The sequence below is a fragment of the Elaeis guineensis genome, chromosome 14 (assembly GCF_000442705.2).
Source record: "Elaeis guineensis isolate ETL-2024a chromosome 14, EG11, whole genome shotgun sequence".
Classification (NCBI taxonomy): Eukaryota; Viridiplantae; Streptophyta; class Magnoliopsida; order Arecales; family Arecaceae; genus Elaeis; species Elaeis guineensis.
This window is the reverse complement of record NC_026006.2, coordinates 59,941,962-59,954,895: the sequence shown is the minus strand read 5'-3', so window position 1 is coordinate 59,954,895 and position 12,934 is coordinate 59,941,962. Positions and strand designations below refer to the sequence as shown.

At 37.3% G+C, this 12,934-nt stretch overlaps 1 protein-coding gene across 1 annotated transcript; it reads left to right on the top strand.

Annotated features, from left to right (window-relative positions):
* Nucleotides 1-2,358: 2,358 nt before the first annotated feature.
* Nucleotides 2,359-11,258, top strand: LOC140853647 (kinesin-like protein KIN-14F). The gene is given in 24 exon segments (XM_073248297.1): nt 2,359-2,854; nt 3,451-3,617; nt 3,773-3,916; nt 4,424-4,548; nt 4,550-4,676; nt 4,759-4,830; nt 4,917-4,985; nt 5,250-5,345; nt 5,387-5,393; nt 5,551-5,652; nt 5,655-5,686; nt 5,779-5,860; nt 5,958-6,053; nt 6,135-6,283; nt 6,285-6,306; nt 6,390-6,496; nt 6,690-6,870; nt 7,131-7,290; nt 7,385-7,638; nt 7,731-7,894; nt 7,998-8,189; nt 8,887-9,407; nt 10,019-10,123; nt 10,821-11,258. Coding segments are annotated over 24 exon segments (3,204 nt in total). The 5' UTR covers nt 2,359-2,736; the 3' UTR covers nt 10,933-11,258.
* Nucleotides 11,259-12,934: the final 1,676 nt, after the last annotated feature.

Below are 12,934 nucleotides of genomic sequence, written 5' to 3'. Positions count from 1 at the left end.
GTCACGAGGTGGGAGACCCTAATTGCTTAGTATGCGGCTAGGTTTTTACTTGATCGGGAGAGTCTATTGGGGGTATGATGATAAGGGCTAGGTATGGCCTATGGCCAATGGGCAAGGAGATCTAGGCTAGTCAGAGTTGCTCATTGTTCTGGAGAGAGATGTGTTCATGAGCCCCTGATGTGATCTCACAGACGAGATGGTTTGTGAGAGACGGTCGGTCTGTGGACATCCTGTTGGACCTATGAATTGTTAATCTACTGTTGAGGCGATAGCTAACCTTCGTTAGCTTTGAAGTAGCAGACTCCTTGAGGGTCTATGATCTTTTCCACCTAGATGGCATGGGTTGGGACCAGGTGCCAATAACTCACATCTTTGGAGAATAGATGGGAGAGCATGTGCGATCCATGGCAATCTCTATCCATAGTTGTCAGGACATTAGAGTTTGAAGATCCTCTTACACCCTGAGGCAGTGACGATCGATCTGTATCATTTGTTTCAATGAGAGCCGATCGGTGTCTACACACTGGATGGATCTAGAGGATAGGAGTGCATCTAAGGATGAGTCTCTTCCTATGGAAGGTAGCCTAGAGTCGACTTCCAACTAGGGCTATCTTGAGGGACAGAAGCATGGATCTCCCGGTAGCATGCTCGGCTTACAGTCTAGAGGAGTCAGCATCATAGGATTGTTTATGCTGAGGCTCTAATCCAAGCTTTTTCTGGAGTTCCTAAGATAGAGCACCAAGAGCGATGTAACCTAAGCGGTTGCTAACTTGTCTACACTGCTTAGTATGTGGCTGGTGAAGAATAGCATGGTGTTTTGAGTCCAGACGATGCCCGACGAGATTCACCTTAGAGAGAGCCCTAATTTCGGCTAAAGAGCTGACTGAAGTGACTTTTAGACCTCGAGAGATATGGGATTCCCATTTTGCTCATATAGTGCTCGATGGATTTTTATCTCTTAGGAGTCCCTACTTTCGATGTACCTCAAGATCAACTTTGATGATAGTGTTAGAGACAGGTATAGTGGTGTTGGCTTTATGACCTAAAGGCCAAGGGAGCTATCTGTTTGAGCCTAAGATCCTTAGAATGGAGCTTTGTGTCGCTTGGGTAGGGATCTTTTATGCTCGATGGATCCTGCATGCTGATCACCTTATCATAAAGGGAGATTTCACCACGGTAATGACTTGGTTATAAGGATGTAGGCAGGGATTTACAACTCACCCTCTTCTGCAGGACATCATGACTTGGCTGCTGGGGTGTGCCCCTCGCTATTCGACATATTTTTAGGAAGGCTAATATGACAACAGACTAGATGGTCATCTATGTTGCTGAGTACATCAGGGATAGGGGTGAAAGCAGTATGGATAATATCCATCTAGAGCCTTTTTGTATCCAAATCAATTCAAATATGAATAAAAATTTGAAGATCTGACTAATATCCATACTCGTATCCATATCCATCAAAGAAAAATGGATATGGATATAGATATGGATAGATAACTATTCGATCCATATCCGAATATCCAAATTTATCTGTAATCCTATTCAATTTTATATAGCACTTATTAATTTTTAAAAGAAATATATAATCATATTAAATATGCTATTAACTTGATTTATCATTTATTTAGTAATATCTTTGATTTTGTAGTCATAAATTTTAATTATCCAACCTATATCCTTACTTATGTCCATACTTCTGGTATTTGAAATATATCGGTATTCATTTAAAATAAATATAGATATAAATTTTTACATTCGAATAATATCTATATCCATGTTTGTATTAGTCAGACAAAATAAATGTGGATATGGATATACTGGTATCCAATCTGTATTCAATATAGTTTTAGCCTTAGTCGGAGATGTTCTTTGGATGAATGTGGGGGCGGCTTCTGGATTTTTTTGAGGATATTTTATTTTTTGACACTTTTGAATATATTCATATAAAATATGTACTAATGCTTTATTTTTTCTAAAAAAAATATTAATAATTTTAAATTAAATATGTATTCGTGCTCCTAACTGTAAATTAGTCGGGTAAAATGATAGGATCAAGCCAATGGATGATGTAAATTGTCCTCTCTGGTCCAAACAAATGAAAGACGAGTTTGATTTAAATAAAAATTATTTTTCTACAACCAACCCTACAATGCCACGTGATATGACACGGAGTTAGATACGAAGGGCAGCTCCGCCGTTCAACAGGTTAACGGCACAAAGCAAAAGGGACAGAGGAAACGTTAAAATCAGTCATGTCCTTATTTTAACGCTACCGTCATCACCATACTTTCAAAAAAAAAAAAAAAAAAACTTTCGCCACCTCCCCACACCCTCCGGGATACAAACCGTTCGGTCTCCAAGTGGGAGGTTCGGAACGAGGCCTGGAGTGGAGTGCTGGAGGGAGAGAGCGCTTTACTATAGGAGAGCATAGTAGAATTCTTAAGGAAAATTTTAAGAGCCAGCCGAAAGAGCTCTCCTCATTCCCTCTTCTCTTTTATTATCTCGCTCCTCCGAAGGAGACTCCAGTTCTCCCTTTCCCCTCTCCCCCAGTTAATCTCAATTCCATTCTTAAACCCTTATCTCGAGCGGTTTTTTTTTTTGGTTTTGTTTTGTTTTTTAGAAGTCTTCGAATTCTTTGATTTCTGGTACACGAAGGGAAGGCGGGGATTTTTGCCCGATTTGGCACTGGAAGCTCTGTTTTGCGATTTATTCAAGAGGTTTTTGGGGTCGGGAATGGCGTCGGAGAGGCTATTTTGTATATCGGTGACTTCTGTGGTGGAGGATGTTCTCAAGCAGCATGGGACTAGGCTGAGCGATATGCATTTGGCTTCGAGGAAGGCAGAAGAAGCATGTAGTATTTCTAGCTTTATTTTTTTTCCCATAATTGAATAATGTTTTTGTCAATTTGATACATATTTGTTTTAGTGTAGAACTGAACGATTTTCCACTTATTTACCATTAAAAACGAGATCATTATACTTTATGGAATTTACCGATCAAGAAGATTGTTTCAGGATTTTCTTCCTCTTTTTCTCGTTTGGACATGGCCAGATGATCTATGATTTTATTAGAATAGAGAAGGAAAAAATGTGAGCTATAGAGGACGTAATTTGCTCAAAAAAAAAAAAAAAAGCCATGAAAGTGATTTGCAAAGTTAATATATTTATTTTCTACCCCATTGCTCTATGGAGAATTGGGACAGGTCGCTACGTGTCATTAATCTGATCTTTTAATGGATTCACATAAGACACCCTCTCTGATTTTTTCTGGATCAAGATAGTTCTGGAAATTTATGTTTGTTTCTTATTTTTGTATATGTTTCTTCTGCAAAATTTTGTGTTTTGTGGTAACCCTTCTTATCATGATGATTTTGTGTTTGTTGAAATTATCTTCTTTTTGAGTCCACCTGCTTTTGAATTTTTTTAATTTATTAATGTGTAATTCCAGCGGCAAGAAGGTATGAGGCATCTGGGTGGCTGAGAAAGATGGTTGGGGTAGTCCTTGCTAAGGATTTGCCAGGCCAGCCTTCGGAGGAAGAGTTCAGGCTTGGATTGAGAAACGGATTGATTCTTTGCAATGCACTCAACAAGGTTCAACCAGGTGCAGTGCCAAAGGTGTGTCTGCTTGGAGCCTTGGATCACCAAATTGGAATCTTCAACTTCTATCTCCCTTCCCCCAATTTTTTCTTTTCCTTTTTTTTTTTTTCCCCTCTAAAGCCTGCACCAGTTTAGTTTCTCAGATATTGCTTTTTTTTTTTTGTTCTTTTCAGGTGGTTGTAAATCCAGGAGATTCAGTTCTTCACCCAGATGGTGCAGCCCTATCAGCTTACCAGTATTTTGAGAATGTGAGGAACTTTCTTGTGGCTGTGAAAGAGATTGGTCTTCCTATGTTTGAGGCTTCCGACTTGGAGCAGGTAGGAATATTATTGTAGTTATTAGATAATAAAACTTCTTCTCTAATAATTATCCCTCCTTCACTTTAAATTATGATTTTGCTTGGATGGTTGACATAGGCATTTTATTCAAGAATCTTTATCTTCTAGTTTATTTCTTGACTTCTAAGAAACTAATTTTTCTTGCTTTCCAATTGCAATTTGGGAAAGTCAATAGAGATAAGCATCTTTTTATGTATTTATTTATTTATTTTCATTGAAATTTTGTGTTCCAGAGTTTTGCTTAATTGAATTTTTCTTGCTTTGGAATGATAAGTGAATGTGGATTCAATAAGCAACTTCATTTGATTGGAACAAGGGTTGATGGATATTGCAATGAGTTCTTTGAATTGCACCTAATCCCAACCTTATAATTTTGTGGCTTTATCAAATTTTTTCAAAGTGTTGCAATATAACTTAACATTGATATATATGTAATATTTTTTAATCTTTTGTTCCTCTATATAATTCTGCTTTCTGGATGTTCAGGGAGGGAAAAGTGCCAGGGTTGTAGACTGCGTTCTAGCTGTCAAATCCTATGGTGAATGGAAACAAATGGGAGGACATGGATCTTGGAAATATAGTGGAAATTCTAAATTTCCAACACAGGGAAAAATTTTTGAGGAAAAATTCGGAACCTTTCAAGAATTCCTTGTCAAGGAATCAACCAATGTATGAAAATGAAGTTTTATGTATGGAGCATAATTTAAATGAAAATATTCCAATTGAATCTGCTGAAATGGTTTGTATGCTATATTTCAAATTCATTCCACTGAATGGTTAGCTTCAGTTTTGCTTAGTATCCTGCATATTATGCTGAACAGACTTCATCACGTCCACTGAGTATGCTTGTACATGCAGCTCTATCAGGCAAGAGGCCTGAAGAAGTTCCATTGGTGAGATTATCTTTGTCCTGTTAATTAATTCATTGTTTTTAATGGAAGTGTCAGGAAGACATAAGACCAATCTTGTCTTTTTGCAGCTGTTGGAGTCGATGTTAGGTAAAGTAATGGAAGAGTTTGAGCACCGCATAGCAAGCCAAACTGACCTGGTATGTTTCATTCCAGTATTCCTCTAATATGCATTTTGATTTTAAGGAGGAAAAATAAATAATCTTTTTATTTCATATTCTGATAGTAGCTTTCAGCCCTCCTGTCTGGCAGTCATTTGTGAATATATTGTGTTTGTTTTAAGTTATGCTGTTTCTTTTCATAGTAATATCTTCCTGAGTGGTAACTGTTTTATAATGATAAAAGTATATTTGTTGATGATGATATTTATGTCTATACAATTATTTGTATTGTAAACTCAGCAGGTGAAAACAGCTCTCAAGGGTCTTGCTGACAGCAATAAATCTTTTTGCAAACAAAAGGTTTCGATAGATCCCCCATCTGCTTCTTTTGAGATGAAGGTATGTCTCAGATTTATTTCCAGCAGTGCTCTATCATGCAGCTTATATGTTTTATTTATAGTTTCCAAAGTACTTTTGAGTGTGTATAGTCATAGTACAAGAATTGCCACCACATATCATGTTTTAATATATTTGTTCTATGAGCTTTGTCCTTAAATGAATATGGGAATGAGACAACACTGTAATTTTTATTGTCATTTTTTAGATGGAGAAGGAAGAAATAATCTCATAAAATCGGAGAAAGAGGGCTACATTCATAAGAACATGCTAGAAGAAGAGGCATCAAAAGACAAAATTCTGAAGCAACAAAGATGTTTGAGCAACAACAAAGAGATATTCAGGTGATAACACAGCTTAGGTGGTGCTCCTGGGCAGCTTCATCTAATGCTAGATTAATCAATTTGAATCAGTAGTCAATGTTTTTTTTTTATAGGAATTGAAACATACTCTTCAAACTACAAGAGCTGGCATGGAGTTCATGCAAATCAAGTACTCTGAGGAATTCAGTAAGCTTGGTAAGACAGAAAGCATATCATTAGGGAATCGGTCAAGGTTTTCAGAACTCATTGAAGAATAATTATATGCTCTTCTACATGGCCTTCTGTATAACAGGCAAGCATCTTCTCAGCCTTGCTCATGCAGCTTCAGGTTATCACAAAGTTCTCGAAGAAAACAGAAAGCTGTACAATCAAGTGCAAGATCTGAAAGGTAAAATTTTGAGCCATTTAGTTATATTTTTAGTGTGCGAAATAACTTTTATAGTACTAACTTTATTTTTCCCATTAATAGGAAGTATTAGGGTCTATTGCCGAGTTAGACCCTTCCTACCTGGACAACTAAGTACTAGCAGTATTGGTTGTATCAATGATGGACATATCACGATTATCACCCCTTCGAAGTATGGAAAAGGACATAGATCTTTCAATTTTAATAAAGTTTTTTGGTCCATCGGCAACCCAAGGTTATTAGAAGCTATGCTTTATTTCTTACTTTCATACAAAAATAACTTGTGCAGCCATTCACTTCTTTCTTATCATCCTGCAGAGGTGGTATTCTCAGACATGCAACCTCTGATTCGGTCTGTTCTTGATGGTTATAATATTTGTATATTTGCATATGGCCAAACTGGATCAGGGAAAACATTTACTATGGTAAGAAGTTTGATGACAACTCATATGCAAGATGAAGTGTTGCATACTTTCAAGGACTAACTGAAAACTTGAAGTTATATGATTTCTTGCCATGATATTTCAATACTTTTGAGCACTTAAGATGTTATCATATAAAATGTTGAGATGCAATGGACTCACTATCTTGGTTGATCTCATCACATATGTTATACAGAGTGGACCTAAGGATCTGAATGAGCAAACCCAGGGCGTGAATTATAGGGCACTGAGTGACCTGTTTAAACTCTCAGAAGAAAGAAGGGGTGCATTTTATTACAAAATCTCTGTTCAAATGATTGAAATTTATAATGAGCAAGTGAGAGACCTCCTTGCTAGTGATGGCCTTAACAAAAGATATCCTTTCCACTGTTTTTTTGTTTCTACTTCAAAGTATTTCATTAATGGGTTTGATTTCCTTTAGAAGTAAATACTTTAGATATATGTAATAGTTCATCTTAGTTTTTTTCCCCTTTCTATAGTTGGATGTCTCAGGTATATGTAGTTCTTTTTTGAACAAATTTAGGTGGATTAGTAAGCATTATTTTTATTGCTACTACATTCTTATTTTTCCATTTTTTCTGATAGAATAATAAACTTCCTTAACAAGTAAATACATTAGAAATTCGTAACAGTTCCCAGAAAGGACTTCATGTACCTGATGCAAATTTAGTCCCTGTTACATCAACATCAGATGTCATTGAACTGATGAACATTGGACAGAAGAACTGTACTGTGGGTGCTACAGCATTGAATGATCGTAGCAGCCGTTCTCATAGGTGAGTAATTATGATTTAATTTTGTTCTTGATTCACTATAAATTAATGTAATTCTATTACATGAGTACGTAATGTAAAATGATTTTGCTTGCAGTTGCTTGACTGTTCACGTTCAAGGAAGAGATATGACATCTGGAACCATCCTTCGTGGATGCATGCATTTAGTTGATCTTGCAGGCAGTGAAAGAGTTGATAAATCTGAGGTCACAGGAGAAAGGCTAAAAGAGGCACAACACATAAATAAATCGCTCTCAGCTCTGGGGGATGTAATATCTGCCCTTGCCCACAAAAATTCACATGTTCCTTATAGAAATAGCAAACTCACACAATTACTTCAAGATTCTCTTGGTAAAATATTTACTTTTAACATTGTTAATTTGTTAATGAAAACTAAAATTTCTCTCTCTATTTCACAGAGCTCTATAATTTTAAATATTCAGGTAGGCAAGCAAAAACATTGATGTTTGTCCATATAAGTCCTGATATAGATGCTATTGGAGAAACTATTAGCACACTTAAATTTGCTGAGAGGGTTTCTAGTGTTGAACTTGGTGCAGCTCAACTAAATAAAGAAAGTGGAGAAGTCAAAGAGCTCAGGGAGCAGGTTTTTCTCATCTTAATTTGTCACTGTAAATTGATATACAATACACATCCTTCTATTTCTCATTTCTTTTCAATATCCAGATTCTTTTTTTTTTCTATTTCAGGTAGCTTGCCTTAAAGCAGCATTAGCAAGGAAAGGAGGAGGGTCAGAGCATCTTCAGAATATAATAGCAAGTCCTGATATGCTTAATGTCAAGACACCATCACCTATAAACTCAAATCATCAGCATGGTCAGGAATATGTAAATAATCAAACTAATCACAGAAAGCCTATGGAGGATGTTGGAAACATAGAGGTATTGTGCTCAGGATGGCATGGTAGATAAATGATTGTGAGTGCTCTTAGTATATTAGATGTGCTTGGTTGTTAGATGATAATTTTTCTTTAGCCATTTATTGCTTTGTAATGGAATATTTAATGTGACATCAGACTATCAAATTAAGAAGCTACTTTTGAATGCATGCTCCCTATAATGTATGGATTTGGTAACTTGCATATGCAATGCTAGATGTATCACTTAATGGAAATATCATAAGACTTTGATTTTTCACTCACTCTTACTAATTATTAATATAAATCAGGCTTCACTTCATAGGCATAGGTGACCCTGCATTACCTTCCAGTAAGTTGGATTTTGGCTGATGTCTTGTCTCTACCATTGCTACCCATCGTCACAATATTAAATATTTGGGGGATCTATATTTTGCATTCAGCACATTGAAAGTGACTTGACAACTTTTCATATGTCCAGTGTAAAATGTTAAAGCATACAGTGCATATATTAATTATGTATTTTATCCCACGTATTATATCAGTGCTTGAAAAGAAACTGGTTAATTTCGCAAAGATCTGTATGGCATTCTAGAAATATTGGTTTGATTACTTTGGTTCTTATGACAATCATATAGAGTATTGCTGGTCATTCATCTTGACTATATATTGATGTTGCTTTGCACTGAAGGATGATTTTTCTAATAATGGTCTATTTATAGATGCAGATTAATCCTTTGTTGAAACAAAAGAAACCAAGTATTGATCTCCAAGAGTTGTTAATGGCAAATGATTCTCCTCCCTGGCCAGACAGCAGTAGAATAAACTTTCAGGTGGGAGAATATAAAGAAACTGACCCTGGAAATTGGGTTGACAAGGTCATGGTGAACAAGCATGAGACGGTGATCCAGGATAATAATTCCATAAGAGATTGGGACGGAGATAGCGCACCGTTGCCTGACTTTTTTTACCAGAAATATGTTTCTAATATGGAAGCTTATCCAGAACAACCATACCAAAGGAATGCCACAAGGAGAAAAGATAGCCATGATTTTGGTATGCAAGGAAACCGATTTTATTCTGTGGGTACTGATGATTCTGATGATTTGGATATTGCAACAAGTGATTCTTCAGAAGCAGATACGCTATGGCAATTCAATCTCCAAAATATTAATACTGCAGTCAATGAAGGTGCGTCAAGGATCAACAAACATCAAATGCCAACAAAGAGCCCAGATATAAGGTAAATATGGACACTGTACTTTTGATGGTGCAAATATAGATATGCTTGAAAGTTGTGAATCTAAATATGAAAGAAAGTTAAATGTTTTGATCTTTTTATCAACAGTGGTGTCATTGGTGGTAGGCTTGCATCCTAAAACTCGTCTCTCATAAAATCTGGTTGAATAGTCCCAATACCAATATGGTTGAAATTGCTACAGCGACCTGTCAATTAATCCTGTGATAAGATCTTCTAATTTATGTGTGATAATTTTTTTGTTTCTAAGTAGCGTAAAGATAACTTATGGTGTCTTTTCGTAGTAGATAGACTCATGGGTTAAGAATATATAATCTAAATTATGCATATCCACAATGTTTTATGATGGTCTATGTATGCATGTATATGCATATGTTTGTGTGTGTGTGTTAAAATGGGAAAAATTTCTAGACTTTTTTATTATTAATTTTGCTAGTGGAGGAACACCATCCTAGTCTTCAGTACTTGTTGGAATCCAAACCGGCACAGCATCTTACCGTATCAAAGATGCCAATTTTTTACCTTATAATCCTTTTGCATGCATCACTCTGCATAAATGTCCTGCAATTGCAACTGATAACTCTTGCAGTAGACAGGTATTATGATTTGTCTGGCAAACGGAATGATACGTTCAGATTGGGGTTTCTAAACCTACCAGCTTCCTATGATGGCAAGTTATATTGCAGCGGTAGAAAGTCCAGGTTTACAGTTTGGATACTTAATTCCTTTCTTGTATCTTTTATTTTACTATATTATCTTTTTTCATCACAGCTAGCAAAGTAACCAATTTTATGATGCTTTTGAAGTTGGAGCTTGTTTTTCTCCATAAAAGATCTGTGATCATAAGCAACAATCTCTAACCCTTTCTAACTGCTGTCATTGGATTTAAAATGAGATTTAGAGTTACCTATCATTTGGCTTCCTGATCTCTTAATTGGCACCTTTGAGGTTATATATGAAGTTCTTTTTATCAAAATTTGCTTTTCTTTGTCTTGGTCTAGATGCCTGTCACTGGCAATATAGCCTTGGAGGGTCCTTCTTTGTTGTATGAGTTCAGGCATTTCTTTGTGAACTAGTGCTTTTTGGTGTGAGCTTGATTACTTGTTGCCTAAGGGTTATTTTGCTTAAAATTTCTCAACGATCTATGAAGGTTTGATGTCACATCAGTACAAGTACAAATTCCAAAAGGTTTGATGTCACATCTTGTGTTTTAAGGTATATAGATTGAGATGTGGTTCATATCTTACGTGATAATGTGGACTTTGCTTGAACCAGCTCAACAAATTACAATGAGCTTGTCCGTTTCTGTTTACTTCATTATTTAAGCATATTATTCTTTTTCAATAAAATCATTTTGAATGCTTCTAATGGCTTTTATTTTCCTGCATTATAATTTAGGACTCCAAATCATATACAAATTCCTACACCATCCAGGAAAGCGTTGAACGGGTCTAATCGGACAGGGAGGCAGCCTTATTCTAGCAGCAGTGACGGGAAACGGATCACTTGATCAGGTGGGAAAATGAACAATGTGAAGTAAGAAGGGTTGTTGAAATGATGTTGTGCTTTTTCTGGCTTTCTTTTTCGATTGTAATGATAGATCGAGAGCCTCATTCTCGAGTACAATAATGAGTGGCAATAATCCCTGTTGCTTTGTACTGCTTTGGTGGTTGTATCGTGGGTGGTAGGACCCCCCCGTCCTCTTTGCTTTAGCTTGAAGTAGTCGAAATGTATAATTTCGGATGACCATTCTTTATCTATCATGCTCATAATTCGTAAAGATAATGAAAGGAGAAGTTGGAAGAAAAAGAAATGCAATGAGTTGGTTCTAATTGACTTTGGAGCTCATCTATACGTGCATATTTCGTTGTTTGCATGGATGCTAATATTAACATCTTTTCTCGTTTGATTCAACCTTATTGTTACTGCTTTTCCTTACAAATACCCATCCCATTTGAGGGTCATCAGTCTCCCTCTAATTTTGCTTTCAGTTCGCCTATTGAGGTGGATAATAATTTACCAACTAATAATTACTAATTGTTTTCCAAATGACTTCAAGTCAGTGATGAAGCACAAAAAGCCAGACCACGCTTACCAACCCAGCAAGCCATCCGGCTTTTATGCGCTACAAATGCATCTTGTCCGAGTCATGTACCAAAAGTATTAAGCTGATTTTATGAGAGTTGAACACCAATATTTCACACCGTCTCAAATCCGTCCTAGTGAAAGATTGAAGTTGTGCTCAAATTAGATCTAGGTTGAATCAACAGGACCAATACCATTGGATGTTTTGTAGTCCCTTTGATGGATTAGTACGAAGGATGAGTGTTAAGGGTGTTTTTGTAGTCCCATAAGAGGACGGATGTGATGGTTGTATATATATCATTTTTGATGTAGTTAAATAAACAGGAGGTTTCTCAACATACTTCAACAAGGATTGTTTGCGGTGGCGTGCATGCAGCACTGCAGAGCACAGTGGTGCAATCATGGATAGCCACTATTAGAGAATGGATGGCCATCAAATAATGTATGCATGTATGTGCAGCTTGCACTCATGGAGTTCTGATCGTCCATGTACTAATGGCAGCCATCCACATTTGCACCACACTCTAGGGTGTCGCATGTTCGGCCTAAATCAGAGATGATACAATGCAATCCATCAACAGCATTTCCTTATTATACTTTTGACCTGCAACATTTACTCGTTGTAATAAGAGGTAAAACTAAAGACACAACTAAGCAGGTCAGATCCTATGCAAAAAAGAGTGTATGCTATGATACCCCTACGCGTACACACTATGAGAACCAACCCGGATTTTGGTGCAACACCCTGGAGTCCCCCCTCTTCGTCCCGATCCGCTTCTCCTTCGTCTTCTTCTCCTCGAGTCCACGGTTACCACCCCTCTCCCCATGTCCGAACGACGGCTCTACCTGGGACCGTAGGGGAGGAGGCTGTGTCGTGGGATTCGGAGTCGACGGTGGAGAGGGATCTCGGTGCCTGCTCGGCGATTTCGAGGGCGGAGAGGTGGCGGCGGACGAAGGTTTCAGTGTCGGCTTCGTCTCCACCAGGAGGAGTTGACGGCGGTGGAAGAGACGGGGAGGTGGCCGTGGAGACGCCTTGCTGCACCAGCTGAGGCCCATCGGGAGCGCCAACCATCTGATCTTGATCCAGTGGGACGAGCAGACCGCACGAGGTGGGGTCGCCCTACCGGTTGCAAGGCCCTACAAATGTTTCCCGTTGGATAGGCACGGATCCCAATGCAATGCTAAAAAAAAAAAAAAGTAACGGATAGAAATGGGAGACGTTAGGCTGATGTGGCTTTGTTTAAAGAAAAAAAATTCCATATTGAATGGGAGATGGGACTCGGATGGTTTTTATTTGGATCAAGTAGCTTTTGAAAAAAAATAAAATAATATCATAATGAGACATAAGACACCAAAGAGAAGCTCTCTGATTGTAATGTGTTTGAAAATAATAAAAATAAATTCTTTTCTCTCTCACCGTAAAATAT